General features: G+C 37.5%; 1 protein-coding gene across 3 annotated transcripts in view; it reads right to left on the reverse strand.

The window, feature by feature from the left end:
• The window catches only part of HACD1 (3-hydroxyacyl-CoA dehydratase 1), a 25,309-nt gene continuing 6,690 nt past the window's right edge, over positions 1-18,619 (reverse strand). Inside the window, exons 2-7 of one of the 3 annotated variants that reach the window (XM_081553683.1) lie at positions 12,757-12,874; positions 12,558-12,576; positions 12,387-12,475; positions 10,755-10,876; positions 5,707-5,885; positions 1-1,795 (exon numbers count right to left, since the gene is read on the reverse strand). In XM_081553683.1, the coding sequence (XP_081409809.1) occupies positions 1,713-1,795; positions 5,707-5,885; positions 10,755-10,876; positions 12,387-12,475; positions 12,558-12,576; positions 12,757-12,874 (610 nt within the window). In that variant the 3' untranslated portion in view covers positions 1-1,712. Of the gene's footprint in view, positions 1,827-5,678; positions 5,886-10,754; positions 10,877-12,386; positions 12,476-12,557; positions 12,577-12,725; positions 12,875-18,619 lie in introns of all 3 variants that reach the window. The other 2 variants (XM_081553682.1, XM_081553681.1) reach the window with 2 other exon arrangements.

Consider the following 18,619-nt stretch of genomic DNA (forward strand, 5'->3'; position numbering starts at 1 on the left):
TCCAATGTATTGCATTTTTATTAAAGTTGATCACAATTTCTACTTCAAGATATTCCATCACTTAAGGGGAAAGAAAAGAGTATTAAATCTGCTGGTTAGGCATACAAGGTGAATTAATGCAAATTTTAGGAAGAAGACTGAAAATACTTTTCATAAGACAGGCATCTAATAGGATAAACATGTGAACTTTTTGTACTATGTTACCAAAGGGGAAAAGTCCCTGAAAATTTCTTTCATATAAAAATTCAAGATAAAAACAATCAAAGTCAAATAAATACAGAATGAACATCAGCATTTTTGAAAATTAGTAACCTAATATTACAGAGAAAATATTAAAATGTAATAAAAGAAATAGCACCTTTTAAAAATCAAGTTATCTAAGATGTAAGTTTGCAAAACTATTCTGAACTACAAATTTCCACATGAAATCATTTGAAGAGGAAGTGATAACACAAAACAAGCAATTCTGAAAAGTGAAAAGTTACATGTCAACTGTAAATGGAAACAATACAGAACAATTAAGGCCAAAATTATACCAACACATCTACAGCAAGCAAAAAATTCCTTTTCTTTTAAAGTCACATATTTAAAATTCTCTTTAAAACAGGTCAAAAAAAGCAATATACCTTAATATTAGAGGGGAAAATTTTAAAGGATATACTTAAGAATTAAAGCATGATTAGATTACCTTCAGTGTATCTTTCTATTAAACATGTGGACAGAAGCTGTATTATAAGACTTTTTACTGGTCAACAAAATTCAGAATAAAATAAGTCTATTTCAGATCACATCCTAAAATTTCTGTTACCTAAGTACCACAAAGGTGTATCACAAGATGAATTTTCTTAGATGATCCCACAGTATACAGCAGCCTTTTTCAGCCAGAGTTCTCAATTTAACAGACCCAATGTTACCATCAGACTCAATATTATCATTTTTCTTTTTACAAGTGAAACTAGGTATACACTTATATTCTTTCTAATCCGTTAAAATCCTTACAGTTGGAAAGGCTGACCTTGAGTAGTCAATTCAAATGAAAATAAATGTGCTTAGCAGTAATTTCAATGGCCTAAACACATTTCTAGAGACAATTTTCCAACTGTGACATTTTCTTGAATATTTTTGACTTTTACATGGCTACTTTATCTAAATCAAAAGATTTATCCTAGCAAATTATGTCCACATTTCCAAAAACTGTTATTAATCAAAAATGCTACCTGTTATACTTCAGAGAAACAGACCCTGGGTTCAAGAAATGCCAACACATTATTAACAAGTTATTATAATTCTGTATTTAGTTTCATTTATAAATATCACACAAATATCACTGGCAGGCATCATAACATTAAATCATTAAACTAATTTTTAAATATTGATTTAAAAAGCTTTGAACCTATGTAGCAAAAATTACTTAGTGAAACTTAAAAACTATTGAAGCTTTTGCCCCACCCCCACCCCAGGTAATATACCCAATTATTTTTTTTGATGACCATCACCTACCCAGGAGTTTATATTAAATACTTGCATAGAGTTCTTGTAGCAAATGGAGCTGGCACAATCTGAAGACAAATGTTGGCAAATACCACGTGCCCCAAGTTATAGTTTAAGAAATAATACAACCCGCAATATTTATCAAGTTGTTTATTCTTGTTATTAAAACTTGGACTCAAGTAATCCTGGTTATTCTGGAAAAAGCACCTTGTGGGGATCATTTAATCATCCTTTTCGACAATCACCTCTCCATGAAGCACCTTTCTTCTCTGACGTAACATATGAAAGTAGAGTTGTGGAAACACTTAATGGAGAAAAGAAAACAAGAAGGTAAGCTTTTGTTGGAAATGTTTTATACTTGCAGCCTCTCAAACATGGTGATCTTTGAGAGCAAGCCTGTCATGCACCATGGCTACTGCCCTAATCGTTACAGGGCTCAGAGTAAGGGTACAAATGGAGGCTCCTATACCACATGCCTAAATGTTTTAATGTCATAAACTGTCAGTTTTTTTAGCAATCTTAAATATTTTCTTAAATATATCTTTATAATGACCTGGAAGGCCATGTTTGAATCGAGAACTCTGTAACTCTGGATGGACCTAGAGACTGTCATACAGGGTGAAGTAATTCAGAAAGAGAAAAACAAATATCATGTATTAACGCATATATGTGCAATCTAGAAAAATGGTACAGATGAACCTATTTGCAAAGTAGAAGCTGAAACACAGACAGAGAGAGCAAACATATGGACACCAAGAGGGGGGTAAGGGGTGTGTGGGATGAATCGGGAGACTGGGATTGACATGTATACCCTACTATGTATAAAGTAGGTAATTAATGAGAACCACCTGTATAGCACAAGGACCTCTACTCAATGCTCTGTGGTGATAAAGAGAGGATATATGCATATGTATAGCTGATTCACCTGCTGTTTCTGTATAGCAGAAACACAACATTGTAAAGCAACTAAACTCCGATTAAGAAAAAAGAAGATTTCTATAACTTTTAGGAATACTGTGCCAGAACAGTGCGGCACAAAGAAACCTGGCCCCTTCTCTGTGTTCTACCAGCTGTCCTATGTCATGAGGGGTTTCAGGAACATCTGTGTGGATGTCCAACCCCACGCAACCCAGCTGCATCCATCCACCTCCCAAATAGCTTCCCCTTAGTCTCAGGGATGTGCACACAGGTGATGCAGTTAATCCTCAGGAGAACAGATTGGGGAAGAGAGCCAGGCAGTCCCTGGATGCATGCCCAGTGCCATCTGGGTAGCAAATTCCATGGTCCCAGCTTTCTAGGATGTGATATGAAGGAAAGGGGTCCTGTGTAGAAGAGTAATCAGTGTGGGCCCAGAGCAAAAACCCCTACTGGTTGGGCATAAGGGTGGTCTGTTATCTACAAATACACAAATGCACATGTTAAACAAATGGTTATCCACCCTGTCAAATGTGGAGAATTATTTTGAGTCAATTTGAACCAGTACTTTAAATTATAGGGTAAATGCTAGTGGATGAGCTAATTAACATCAGCTATAAATTATACAAATGTAAAAATATATCTGAAAATGATGAACAGAATAACCAAAATGAATGAATCTAATGACAAAACAAGCTCTGAATATTTTGCTCAGGGAACTGTGGATAAGCACTTATAGAATTTAGCTCAAATGGAGCCAAAATGCATGAAGATTTTACTTTTTATTTAAGTAGGTACTATCCACCTTCATAAATGTAACCATCATATTATATCTAAGAGTCTAAATATATTCAGGCAATGTAGACTTAAAGCTAACTGACCAAGTTTTGCAAATATGTCTATAACATCCTGATTAGATCAGACTTGTTTTGAGTGCTAAGCGCTCAAAATAGACTTTTAAACTTGTAACTGGCAAAGCATTTAAAAGAGTCAGACATTACTTAGCAACTAAACAACAACATCAAAACTAATACTAATCATCAGGTGAAAAACATCCCCTACTGACTGACTGATCCTCCAGCAGGAGGGGGATCTCAGGTAACTGACAGCCTGATAACCTGAGAAGCTGCTACTGGCAAAGGCCAGTCTTCACAGGACACCTGAAAATGCGCTCTTACAAGTTACTGGTTTCATGGTTTCAAACCATGATCTCTTGGACCCTGGGTTTTCACAGAGATGCCTCAGTGACTGTGAAGAAAAAGGGAACTCAAGACCTGAACCTGTAAGTATCAGGGGGCAAGTGTGGTTCTGTGCCAAGTGTGCTGCCATTCACTAGATGCTGGGAAAATCAGGGGAAGGAACAAGTATTGTAGGCTCAGCATCCCTGAGCCCCCCTGAACTGGTTCTGGTGGAGAAAAGGAGAGTCGGACTGAGAAGAGAGAAGATCAGGGAGTAAAAACATTATATGGCAAGTCCGTTCTCTATGTCTGCATCTCTCTCTATTCCTGCCCCACAAATAGGTTCATTGGTATCACTGACTCTACATATATATATATTAATATACAATATTTGGTTTTCTCTTTCTGACTTACTTTGCTCTGTATCACAAGCTCTAGGTTCATCCACATCACTACAAATGACCCAGTTTTGTTCCTTTTTATGGCTGAGTAATATTCCATTGTATTTATGTACCACATCTGCTTTATCCATTCATTTGTCAATGGACATCCAGGCTGCTTCCATGTCCTGGCTATTGTAAATAGTGCTGCGGTGAACACTGGGGTCACTGGGGTCACAGAGGAGGAGGGAGGAGGGAGACAGATAGAGTAGCACTGACATGTATACACCACCATATGTAAACCAGATAGCTAGTTGCTATACAGCACAGGGAGCTGAGCTTGGTTCTCTGTGATGACCTAAATGGATGGAATGGTTGGGGGCTGGGAGGGAGGCTCCAGAAGAGGGGTTATAAATGTATTACTTCTGGCTGATTCACAATGTTATACAGCAGAAATGAACACGAACTTGTAAAAGAATTATAGTCCAAATAATATTAAAAATTAATCTAACAAATTAAACTAAAAATAAAAACACTATACAACCATCAAGTCAATTTTCACTTCAGAAAAACTTAAAAGTTGGAGGCCCCGAAGAAGGGGCCAAATTTTATGTTCATCCTCTCTAAATGAAATATTTCATACTGTGTCAATGATGATTTTAGATTCCATAAATGTTCCTCATTTCTTTTTTCTCCTGCATTGACCTCAGAGTCTCTAATTTTATTGACAAGGGAAACAACAGTCTTGCTGTATCTTCACATTTCCTGTTAGTGATTATCAAAATCTGACATAAAAATACACCACTCTGTATTTAAATGAAATGAATAGAGTCTCATCAATTCATTGCAACTATTGAAAGATGAGAAGAAATTAGTGAAAAGGCTAAGTTATTAGAAATACCTTAAGAAAGTAAATTATTCATTATTTTCTAGTACATAGGGAAACACACACAAGACTAAAAAGTACTTTGGGACACTTTTTCTAAGTATGTGCTTAATGAATGAATAGAAATGACCTCAGATTTCCTTGGATAAAATATTTCTCTTCAGATGCATAATTCTAAATGCTTTCAAAGAGTTCACTGTAGGCTTATCTTTTCTTTAAAAACATAAATCATACTAAGCTTATTTTTAAATGATTTTGCGAAGGCAGTCATTTGTGTGTTAATTTATTTACCTTTTTTTCTCACAGTTTGCCTTTCAATTATCTCAAATTATGGGACTAAACAGAGGTTTTGATGTATTTGTAAGACATTATTTCTCCCTTTTTATAAAAAAATTTAATTTGAGTAAAGTTACTTTACAATATGGAGAAGGCAATGGCACCCCACTCCAGTACTCTTGCCTGGAAAATCCCATGAACTGAGGAGCCTGGCGGGCTGCAGTCCATGGGGTCACTGAGTCGGACACGACTGAGCGACTCCACTTTCACTTTTCACTCTCATGCCCTGGAGAAGGAAATGGCAACCCACTCCAGTACTCTTGCCTGGAGAATACAATATTGTGCTTGTTTCTACTGTATAGCAAAGTGAATCAGCTATATGTACACATATATCCCCTCTTTTTTGGATTTCCTTCCCCTTTAGGTCACCACAGAGCACAGTAGAATTCCTGTGCTGTATAGTAGGTTCTGGTTAGTTATCTATTTCATACATCATGGTATATATATGTCAATCTCTGACATCTTTCAAAGCACTTTTACAGCATGTGCTACATCAGAGTGCTAATAGATATATACTTACATGGTATATATGAGGCCATGGTTATAAGAAGAAAATAATAGTAGTCAAAAGAGACATTGTATTTATTGGGAAGTCTTATGGAGAACATTCCTGTTTTCTTCACATATGGTAAGGCAGCGTATATTGTAAGAAGTTCACCAGCAACTCCAACAGGATATAAGATGATAAAAAAATTATATCTAGAGATAGAAAAATCTGAGAATTATTTTTCTAGAATAATTACTGGGTTTTATAATTCTTTTGCTGCTACTTTATTTAACCTTAAAAATTCTCCTTCCTATATACTTATATTAAACTCACATACAAGGTTAATTTTTTCTACTTTAATTATTTGCTTAGTAATTTAATTATCACTTTTTTTTCTTCTAGTAGTTCCCATTTTAAACAGCAAGATCTTAATAAAGTAAGAAGTCAACTTACTTTATAGGACTGAAATAATTATACATTTTAAAGTCAATGATTGATGCAGTTTTTTAAGTATGATAAATAATAAAGTATTTATTACAGTCTATTGTAAAGTAAATATAAGCATTGTAAGATATTGTAAAAGTAACTGCTGGGACACCTGGAATCATACTGACTGATTTTTCTTCCCTGCAGCTAGCCATTTGTTGATCCAATGCTATGTTTTTAAAAGGCCAGTTATGATCCTAATTTTAGATCTAAATTTTGAAACTGCCAAAATAGTTGTTTGGAAGCATTCGGAAAACCCTTTGTGGTTATTAATTAAAAGGAACTCCTGTTTTAGAAAACTGATAAAATCCATCTGAAGCATCATCAATAACTGCTAACCAACATATTTTCTAATATTGCTTTTATGATAAAACAAGGAAGATAGGTCATTTTCTGAATCTGCATATTAAAGGAATAGTTAGCTTGCTTAAAATGGAGCTGAGAAAGCTCTAGTCAAAATCCAAATCAGTTTGTTCATTTGGATTGCAGGTCGTCCTCTCACACACACTGGGCCTGCAAGTGCCTGGTGTCACTTCCGCCTACAGTTAGAGGTACCCTGTGAAGTCTCCACTGGTGGACCAACAGGACAGCCTCAAGCACCCCAGGTAATAACATTACTCCGTCAAAAAAAAAATCAGTTTTCTCCAAGTCAGTTGCTCTATAATAGTTACCACAGAAGTTAAGGTCAAAATTTTAGTGGAAAATGAAAGCAAGCAAATTGATCTGGATTTTAATAATTTTGTTGAGATTAAGACATATTTGTAAAGAGAAGTCAAATGTGTGAATACAGCAGGAGCTTGGAGACACTTAAAAGTCGCCTTACTTCTATGTGCCAAGGATATGTATGCAAAGATAAGAGATGACAGAGGAAGGCAGAATTATTTGCCAAAATAGATGAACTGGTAAAGAAAGAAGAATGATTCTTCAACAGTCCCTGCATGCCCCCTCTTTGCCTTGCGCATGGCACCTTTCTCATCAGCCTTGTGTTGTTCTGTGTATATCACTTAAATCAATCTTTTCCTATCTCAATTTAAAAGCACATAACTGAACATTTTATATTCCTTTCTCAAGTAAGACACTCAAACTTAAGTATTTTTTTAACTTTATGTGGCTCTCAGATGACTTTTTTTGGCTAGGACTGTTCTTTAATTGAAAAAAAATCACTCAGAATAAAGTATGTTAAAGTCATAAAAACAGTAATTATTTTCAATGAAATGGGAAGAAATTACATAATTTATTTGACTTTATTTGCACTTTAAAAAGGCTATATGTCACCAATTCTCTAAGTTCTGACAGCAGCATGAGAGATTTAACTAATATTCCAAAAAAGATATGATGCCTTACAGATTCCCAATTGTCATCAGAAAATTTTTGAAGGGAACGCATTTTTGAAAATAAAAAGAATCAGTATGAAAACATAACAATATACATTTATCTATCAGTGAGCTTTTCTAGGAACACTTTTGACAGATAAATAGAATCAAATCATATCCAAATATCCAAATCATCATAGTAGGGCAATGCTTTATAAATAAGAAGCCATTTTTAAAGTGAAGTTTTATTTAAGAATGGCTTCAACACTTGAACATGAATATAAATGCTATTTTAGGTTAGTTTAATGGGGTGGGCAAATACCTATAGGTGTTTGGGATCTTTATGAGTTTTTACATGAAATGTAATTATTCATGATTATGATGAACTGATGTGATGTATTATGTTAAAATATGCATTTCAAAGTTGAAAGATTTTACAGAAACCTGTTTACCATTAAGGCAACTGACAAAGGATTTCTGACAGCAAATTTAAACATGCAATGGTAGAATTTTGAACTTTTCCAGAAATTCAAGACATGCAAATGCATTCTAAAAGGCAGACAAAATATTAAAGACCATTACCTTCCACAAACAAATTTTATAAATATAGCAAATAAAATGAGACTATATCTTGAATTAGTATTTTCAAAGGTGCTGGAGGGTCTGAAAGACTGAGGTCATGCAAAATGGCAGTGAGTCACATTCTGGGATTAGCATCCAGCCACATTCCAAACTGCTAATCTTGTGAAAGGCCCAGTTGTTAGAGTGATTAAATTTTCTGGTACAAGAAAAATAAAACCAACCAAACGCTTATAAATGGTAGTGCAATCTTCAGCACATAAAATGTTTAAGCTCAAATTATAATTTTAAAGGCTTATTTTATATACAAGGGCTTCCCTGGTAGCTCAGCTGGTAAAGAATCCGCCTGCAATGTGGGAGACCCTGGCTCGATTCCTGGGTTGGGAAGATCCCCTGGAGAAGGAAACCATTACGCACTCCAGTATTCTGGCCTGGAGAATTCCATGGACTGTAGAGTCCATGGGGTCACAGAGTCAGACACGACTGAGTGACTTGCATTCATTCATTCACTTTATATACAATATGGTAAGCCACAAAAAAAGAGCTAGAGAATATAAAAAATTTTGAAAGGATATATATTGATAGTATAATTAACAGTGATTATCCTTGATAAGGGGAATATAGACAATTTTAAGTTTTTATTCTTAAGAAAAAGTGTTAGGTTTTTAGTATATGGTAATCAAAAACAAGTCTGACACTAGATATGGATTACCTTGATATTAGCTATGTACAAAACCAGAGTTTGTTTAAAAAATAACAGAAATATGGATATAGCATTGTTTTGATATCACAAAGCAGTATTTAGAGTATCAGAAAACCAGAAGTAATCTAAATTCTGGCAATAGAGAACTGAGTCATTCATCCTATGGAATATGATGCAGCATTAAGAGACAGAGACCAAGCTCTAAATGGACCTGTACCAATTTAAAAAAGAAAACAAGAGCTCCAATATACAAACAAAAATCAAGTATCATGTCGTTCATTTATTTTTCAAAAGCTCACATCTGTGTGTTCCCATTGTTAATAAGAAAAGTCTGGATGGTTAAGTCCCAACTTTCTCCAGGGGGAGGACAGGGCGGTCAGGTAGGAATACTAACAGAACTTTCAATGTTCATTATATAGACTAAAAACTGTTTTTTATAATGAAAACATACTACTTTCGTAGCTAAATTTTAAAAATTTAAAGACTGAAGATACCATCAAACTCTTTTATCCTACCTTATGATGTCTACATCTATCTATCTATTAAGGGCTTTCCTGGTGGCTCAGATGGTAAAGATGCTCTGCCTACAATGCAGGAAACCTGGGTTCAATCCCTGGGTCAGGAAGATCCCCTGGAGAAGGGAATGCTACCCATTCCAGTATTTATGCCTGGAGAATTCCATGGACAGAGGAGCCTGGAGGGCTACAGTCCATGGGGTTGCAAAGAGTCAGACACAACTAAGCAACTAACACACTTCATCTATCTATTAATATCTATCTATTGTCTGTCTATCTATCTACCTACTGGGTTGGCCAAAAACCCAAACAAACTTTTTGGCCAATCCAGTACATAGCCATATATGGGACAGACATCTCTTTACCCTAACAGCCTCCCTGCATTTCTCCCCATCCGGCATTTCTCACACCTGTTAGTCATTTTATTTTTTTCTCTTGCATCAGCAGAGGACAGAGATTTTGTTGTCCTCACACCTGGGTATGTTATTATTACTACTGTTATTTCTGATTATAAGTATGTAGAGAATGAAATGAACAAATCTATGTTATTTCTGATTATAAGTATGTAGAGAATGAAATGAACAAATCTATGCTGGTTTGTGATTTGTTCCCCAAAGAGCAGTCTTGTTTTTGTAATAACTTTGTAAAATATCAGCTGCTCAAGAATGCAAACTTTAAAAAGGACAGAATATCTTTTACTTTAAAAACTGTTGCTTTGGGAGAGCTATATTTAGAACCCTTGAAATATAAATGTTGTCCTCCTTCCAAATAATACAATTCCAAATAAGGATGACTTTCAAAAACTGTCTGTCTCTGCTATTTAATATACACACAAAGCTGACATTGTATATACAAGATACTAAAAGTGTGGATATGACATAGGTTGAATATTAAGTTAATGACTGATTGAGGTAAGGATCACTTTTAGCAATTACAAGAACATTATGTATTTAATTCAGTGAAAGTCTATCATGTTAAAAAAATTTCTAGGCGCTGAAAGTTTCCAATAATTTCTTTAATATCCATTTTGTTTCTAAAGCTCACCTGTTTTATAGTTTACTTTTAGTGTTTTAGTTTATTTTCCTAACTTTGTTTTGTAGAATAAAGAGCTTGTGAGCTGTCAAAAAGAAAATTTTAGTCAATCAGACAAAATGCCGTATTTTGGGTCAAGAGTTGGTTTAATATAATTCCATAGATGTATATCTTGCTTTCAAGGAAAAATGAATGACCAATTCGGAATTTACTTAAGGATACTAACATAATTTGTCTGGCACTGCTTTCACTCAAGATATATGTTAATATGACTGTTACCTAGTCATTAAATTAAGCTTTTAGAATGCAAGTTATAAACTGCTAATATCCAAAACGGCAGCCTCCTAGCAACACATGGCTAAGACACATATTTTAATTTTCTGTGTTAGCTCAGCACACAAAACACGCATGCGCAGCACCATGAGCAACTAAACTGCAAGACATCATCGCCACCTGGCCCATTTAATGAAGTATGGCAAGTGGTCGAGAAGACTGAATGTGTAGAAGGAGTAGCGAGTGATCTCTGTCACCGTCCACGCGACCAGAAAGAGCACCACACTCTCCTCATTCTGGATCTGCGGAATTACAGAGAAAGTCACAGGTTCGTTGAACTTCTTTCTCCATGAAGATTTTTTTTTTTCCATTATTTACTACGTGTCTTTTGTTATAATGCAGAGTTAGGGTTAGAAAGATGCAATACAGACAACTCAATGCAGTCACCATTACCTAGGTCTTTACCAACATCAGATTTAAATATGCCGTTAACAGAGGAATGGTTGAATTTCTACTAGGTCCTCTCTGTCCCCTTTTGCTCCAGCCAGTAACTCAACCATCCCAGGACAATATCAGCCTCTCAGAACCAGTATGCACTGTCCAGAACAGTGTCTCTTTTATTTGATTGATTTCTTTTATTTATCTGTTGGACTCCTGCTCTTCAATGACAAGGCAATCTGAATGAGGCCCTGATTTTCTATGTGTACATGTGTGTCCACTGCCATCTGTATGGCAGGCACTGGTTAGGGACCAGGTGGACTGAGTCAGCTGAGTGAAAGATACTAGTCGAGAGGGTTGAAGTGTAGAGCAGCAAAGGGCAGAAGGTCAGCAATCTGTCCCCGTGCAGACTGGAGGCCATGAGCCCAGCAGGCCATGGAAGGGAGGTTATATGTCACCACAAGCAGACAGGACAAGTCAGGCATCTGAGGAAATGAGAGGAGGCCAGAGAGCTGTCCTCAAGTAGACAGGAGGCTCCAGAGGCTGTCATGAAGGTCAGGAGGGCCCATGTGGGAAATGCTTCTGTCATGGATTTAAGAGGCCCCATGGCCTGAAATGCTAAACATGGTGTGTGTTTGTCTAAAAGGCTTTAAGCCATTAATTAGACTCGAGTCTCTCTCCTGTCATGCTTCAATAAGTAGCAAGCTTATTTTTCTCTAAGTTCTTTAACGCTTCTAACTTTTAATTGAGTCTTTTCCAAGTATTCAGAGCTACAGAGCTAGATTAACTTTGTGTGTCTCTAGCTATGCTCGATGCTAAATGAGGAAAAAGGAACTGTCTATACTGACAACTTCAATTACATAATCAAACACAATACACACAACCTCAACAGAAAAGAAAATTCTCATTTCACGATGTGACAGAATAGGAACATTTTACTTCATTTTATTTTACTTATTTTTTAAAATTTTTATTTTATACTGGAGTATAGCCGATTAACAGCGCTGCGGTTGTTTCAGAGGCACAGTAGAGCGACTCAGCCATACATATAAACGTATCCATTCTCTCCCAAACTCCCCTCCCCCTCCAGGCTGCCACATAACACTGAGCAGAGGAATACTGATTTTAAGAACTGCGAAACTCCAGGGGAGAGTATATTATGGCTATAAAAATGCCAATTGGGGGGTTTGCTGGTGTTTCAAAGCCATTCTATGAATGCGCTAAGTCAATGTACAATCCCACTTACATCCAAACCCAACCCTTCTTTGGCCAAGGGTTCTGCTTCCTGAAATATAGTCAGGTTAATATTTTGGGTTTCTGTTAATAAGAAAGCTTTCTTGCTGGCTCAAGTAGATGGAGTGTTGTGTCACTTACTGGTTTTATACTGTGAGTAACGAGCCACACCATGAAGATTCTTGAACTCACTTGGACCCCCGCCACAAGCACAGAAGTAGGTACAATTCCTTAAAAAGAAAAACAAGTCAACCAATGCCCCAAATGCAATCTCTGCCAAACATAAAAATCAAATAAAAAAAAAAAACTCACCAATTAAACAGTGGACTATCTGTAAGCAAACAAACAAACAAAAAAATCACATGTCAATAGCATAAAATAAATCCCTGTCACCACTGGTTTTACGTGAATCTATGGGGAGTAAGTAATCAGCAAAATAAGACTGATTCCGCTCCAACAGACATATTTTCAAATAAATACGATATAAAAACAAGCATAGTTGAAAACTTACCTCAAGCAAGGCAAATGTCTGGAAAAATTTAAGTGTCTTCTGAATACTTTTATATAAACCTTTGTGTGTTCCTTTTTCCATGTAAAAACGTACCATGGCAATAGCCAGTACCAACCACCTAGAGAAAAAAAAAGCAATTTATAAAGCTCTGTCAGAATGAAGTCTCCTGAATCCTGAAAAGATATGTCATAACTTACACAGTACTAGCATGTATGTGTTAATATGCTCAGTTCATTATTCTATTTTCAAAAACCCATAGGAAGAAATGACAAACATCATTTTTACATTGACTCCTTGAGGAAATAAACAGGAGTGGGTAGCCCTTCCCATCTCCAGGGGATCTTCCCAACTGAGGGATCAAACCTAGGTCTCCCGAATCGCAGGCAGATTCTTTTACCAGCTGAGCCACAAGGAAGCCCAAGAATACTGCAGTAGGTAGGCTATCCCCCAAACCAGGGATCAAACCTAGGCCTCCTGCATTGTAGGCAGATTCTTCACCAGCTAAGCCACAAGGGAAGCCCAAGAATAGTGCAGTGGGTAGGCTATCCCTTCTCCAGCCATCTTCCTGAATCGAACTGGGGTCTCCTGCATTGCAGGCGGATTCTTTACCAACTGAGCTATCAGGGAAGCCTGTATTCAAGATTAGCTACATACAAATGTCAAACAATGTGCATTGTATTTTTGGTTTCAGCAGATAAACTGACAGACTGAAGAAGTAGGTTTCTCTACCAAAAATGAAGTTATTATAAAGTATTTCATAATTCTATAAAGATTTGATGTAAAGAGCTGTGTGTGTATAAATATGTATTTTATACAAATATGTAGTTATAAGTAAAAGTCATTAAGTTGTTAATAAGAACCGTTAATGTTTTTATAATTTCCATTAAATAAAAACAATTGTGGTGCCACAGAAGGAACACATATAGAAGGTCAGATGTAAACCTGCTTTTATAACCTTTATAAAAATTTTTATTTATTCATTTATTTATTTTTTACTTTTGGCTGTGCTGGCTCTTTATTGTTGCATGCAGGTTTTCTCTAGTTGTGATCAGGGGCTACTCTCTAGTTCTCATGCACAGGCTTCTCATTGTACTCGCTTCTTTTGTTGTGGAGCATGGGCTCTAGGGCACAGGTTCAATAGTTGTGGTGCACAGACTTAGTTGTTCCATGGCATGTGGGATCTCCCCAGATCAGGGATTGAACCCGTGTCTCCTGCATTGGCAGGTGGGCTCTTTACCACTGAGCCACCAGGGGAAGCCCCAAGCCTGCTTCTAAAACTGGTGGCTACCAAGTGGGAAAGGGAAGGGGAGAGGGATAAGACAAGAATAGGGGGTTAAAAGACACACACTACTATGTATAAAATAATCAAGGAACAAGGATATATCATATGGCACAGGGAAATACAGCCATTGTTTTATAATAACTTCAAATGCAGTATATTCTATAAAAATATTGAATCACTATGTTGCACACCTGAAACTAATATTGTAAATCAACTATACTTTTTTAAAAAAGGGTTCATTTTCAAAAAAGAAAAAAATGCACATCCCCACCCCTTTCAACTTGGTGGTGGTTTAGCCACTAAATTGTGTCCAGATCTTGTGACCCCATGGACTGTAGCCCACTCAGCTCCTTTGTCCACTTATACATTAAAAGCAGTTGTGATGAATTAACGGTACTTAACAAACACAAATCAACCTGTGGACACCAGCTTTCTCACCAGTCAGATACTCAATCTCCAAGAGTCCCTGATAAGAGTTCATTTTTTTCATTGCAATTACAAAAGCACTTTGAAGTTTAAAAAAGTTGCATCACCTGTAACTTTTAAACATCTTTAATAATATACACTCATGGAAATGAATAGCTGCCCCAGGCTTTTAGAAACAGTGGTCTCCGAAGTGACTAGTTAAATGGATTTATGAATTATAAAATTATTACACAGTTTTAAGTTTTTAATTAAAAAGCACTCATAAAATAGACAAATGGCTTAAAGGTGCCTGTGAAGAAATGACTGATTGAGTGGGATGAAAAGCAGACTCAATAGAACAGTGAGAAAACAGTAGAACAGCACTTCAACCCCAGGAATGTTCCCTCTTCAGCACAGAATGAATAAAGAACAATCACTTTCTAGTGAGAATGACATGAAATCAGGCAAATGTCTGAAACTATCACAAAGACCTTTGAAATGTAGAAGTATTAAGGTAATAGCAAGTACACTTTTAGAGTGCTTTCAATGTTCTCGACACTGTCATATATATATATATAGTTAACATATTAATATGTTAACATATTAATATTTCATCCTCACAATAACCCTATGAGGTAGCAACTACTATTATCCTATTTTACTGCTGTGGAAATAGGAGAAAGGGCCATAGAGCCAGTCAGCTGGGACCTAAACCCACCACTCATCTCATAGTCTATGCTCGTCAACTACTCCGCTGTACTGATCGGGCCCTAAGTATACACTGTGTCTGGTGTGTTGTGCTTAGTCACTTAGTCACTCAGTCATGTCCAACTCTTTGCAAGCCATGGACTGTAGCCCGCCAGGCTCCTTTGTCCATGGGATTCTCTAGGCAAGAACATTGGAGGGGGTTGCCATGCCCTCCTCCAGAGGATCTTCGCAACCCAGGGATCAAACCCAGGACTCCCGCATTGCAGGTGGATTCTTTACCATCTGAGCCACCAGGGAAACCCAAGAAGACTGGAGTGAGTAGCCTATCTCTTCTCCAGGGGATCTTCCCGACCCAGGGATCAAGTGAGGATCTCCTGCACTGCAGGGAGATTCTTTACCAGTTGAGCTACCAGCCTGGGGATATTCAGTTCAGTTCAGTCGCTCAGTCGTGTCCGACTCTCTGTGACCCCATGAATTGCAGCACGCCAGGCCTCTCTGTCCATCACCAACTCCCAGAGTCTACCCAAACCCATGTTCATCGAGTCGGTGATGCCATCCAACCATCTCATCCTCTGTCGTCCCCTTCTCCTCCCGCCCCCAATCCTACCCAGCATTAGGGTCTTTTCCAATGAGTCAACCCTTCGCATGAGGTGGCCAAAGTATTGGAGCTTCAGCTTCAACATCATACCTTCCAATGAACACCCAGGATTGATCTCTTTTAGGATGGGTTGATTGGATCTCCTTGCAGTCCAAGGGACTCTCAAGAGTCTTCTCCAACACCACAGTTCAAAAGCATCAATTCTGCAGCGCTCAGCTTTCTTCACCGTCCAACTCTCACATCCATACATGACCACTGGAAAAACCATAGCCTTGACTAGACGGACTTTTGTTGGCAAAGTAATGTCTCTGCTTTTAAACATGCTATCTAGGTTGGTCATAACCTTCCTTCCAAGGAGTAAGCGTCTTTTAATTTCATGGCTGCAGTCACCATCAGCAGTGATTTTGGAGCCCAAAAAAGTAAAGTCTGACACTGTTCCCACTGTTTCCCCATCTATTTCCCATGGAGTGATGGGACCACATGCCATGATCTTGGTTTTCTGAACGTGGAGCTTTAAGCCAACTTTTTCACTCTCCTTCTTCACCTTCATCAAGAGGCTCTTTAGTTCTTCTTCACTCTCCGCCATAAGGGTGGTGTCATCCGCATATCTGAGGTTATTGATATTTCTCCCGGCAATCTTGATTCCAGCTTGTGTTTCTTCCAGCCCAGCGTTTCTCATGATGTACTCTGCATATAAGTTAAATAAGCAGGGTGACAATATACAGCCTTGACGTACTCCTTTTCCTATTTGGAACCAGTCTGTTGTTCCATGTCCAGTTCTAACTGTTGCTTCCTGACCTGCATACAGGTTTCTCAAGAGACAGGTCAGATGGTCTGGTATTCCCATCTCTTTCAGAATTTTCCACAGTTTATTGTGATCCACACAGTCAAAGGCTTTGGCATAGTCAATAAAGCAGAAATAGATGTTTTTCTGGAACTCTCTTGCTTTTTCGATGATCCAGCGGATATTGGTAATTTGATCTCTGGTTCCTCTGCCTTTTCTAAAACCAGCTTGAACATCTGGAAGTTCACGGTTCACGTATTGCTGAAGCCTGGCTTGGAGAATTTTGAGCATTACTTTACTAGCGTGTGAGATGAGTGCAATTGTGCGGTAGTTTGAGCATTGTTTGGCACTGCCTTTCTTTGGGATTGGAACGAAAACTGACCTTTTCCAGTTCTGTGGCCACTGCTGAGTTGTCCAAATTTGCTGGCATATTGAGTGCAGCACTTTCACAGCATCACCTTTGAGGATTTGAAATAGCTCAACTGGAATTCCATCACCTCCACTAGCTTTGTTCGTAGTGATGCTTTCTAAGGCCCACTTGACTTCACTATGGACAGAGGTTCGTGACATTGTACAGGAGACAGGGATCAAGAAAATCCCCATGGAAAAGAAATGCAAAAAAGCAAAATGGCTGTCTGAGGAGGCCTTACAGATAGCTGGGAAGAGAAGAGAAGCGAAAAGCAAAGGAGAAAAGGAAAGATATTCTCATCTGAATGCAGAGTTCCAAAGAATAGCAAGGAGAGATAAGAAAGCCTTCCTCAGCGATCAGTGCAAACAAATAGAGGAAAACAACAGATTGGGAAAGACTAGAGACCTCTTCAAGAAAATTAGAGATACCAAAGGAACATTTCATGCAAAGATAGGCTCGATACAGGACAGAAATGGTATGGACCTCACAGAAGCAGAAGATATTAAGAAGAGGTGGCAAGAATACACAGAAGAACTGTACAAAAAAGATCTTCACGACCCAGATAATCACGATGGTGTGATCACTCACCATAAAAATACATGTATTTAAATTGCACTAATTTTTAAAGTTATATAGAGTGTTACACTCAGATATTTCAACTGATAGTAGTATGCTATCAGGAAAGTTTGAAGGCCATTGTTCAATACATAATAATCACCATGCAGAGACATCTAAGGACTTATCCTAAGGCTTAGAGTAAGTTCATGGTGGAGGTCTCTTAAAGCCCATTGCTGTTCCCTTTTACTACACCATGGCTTCCTGGATTCAGCTTATGGTTTCACCCCACACTGGAGCCAACACTCAGTCCTGTGCTGGGTTCATCTGAGTGTGCTCACCTGAAGGATGTTTTAGGTACCTTCCAGTTGTAAAATGTTATGAGTTTCAATATCCTCAATTCCAAGGCCTCTGTGACTTGTAGTAAGAAAACAAGCTTCATAAGTTGTTTTAATTCGGAGCTTCCCTGGTGGCTCAGGGTAAATAACCCGCCTGCCAATGTAGGGGACATGGGTTTGATCCCTGGACCAGGAAGATACCACATGCGCAGAACAAAAATTATTACCCTACCACAGAATTCATCAGAAGATTCATCGAGATGATAAGTTTTCTATATTTTTAAAAGCATGATATAAAAATCCAAGCATCGTTAAGAGTAACACATTTTACTGTCGTCCCATAGGTGGCAGTATTGCACCAACTATTAATAGTACAGTATTAGGAGAATACCACCACTAACCTGTTGGAAATAAAAGAAATGAACACTCTAGGGTTATAAAGGACCATGAAACCATCTATGCTAACCTCTCACCTGTTTTTCAATTAATACAGCCAGAAGCTCATCTGAACTAATCCATTCTCACCTCCTAAGCCCTCCATCACAAAGGGTGAGGATCAAAATTTCTCTTAAGGGCCCTACATTTAAGTAACCTTGGATTGCTACATCCATCAGTTTAGTCATTATAATTTTAAATATTTCCAGAAGCAACTAGAGCTTCTACAATTCGGAATTCTTTTCTGGAAAGTTTTCTTAAAAAATATTTCAGAGCTATCAATTACACAAATATGAACCCAGACACTTTCAGTCCTTAACAAAACACTCTCTTTGGAAAATATAAACAT

The sequence above is a fragment of the Giraffa tippelskirchi genome, chromosome 13, assembly GCF_054371585.1.
Source record: "Giraffa tippelskirchi isolate mGirTip1 chromosome 13, T2T-mGirTip1v1.2.pri, whole genome shotgun sequence".
Taxonomy (NCBI): Eukaryota; Metazoa; Chordata; class Mammalia; order Artiodactyla; family Giraffidae; genus Giraffa; species Giraffa tippelskirchi.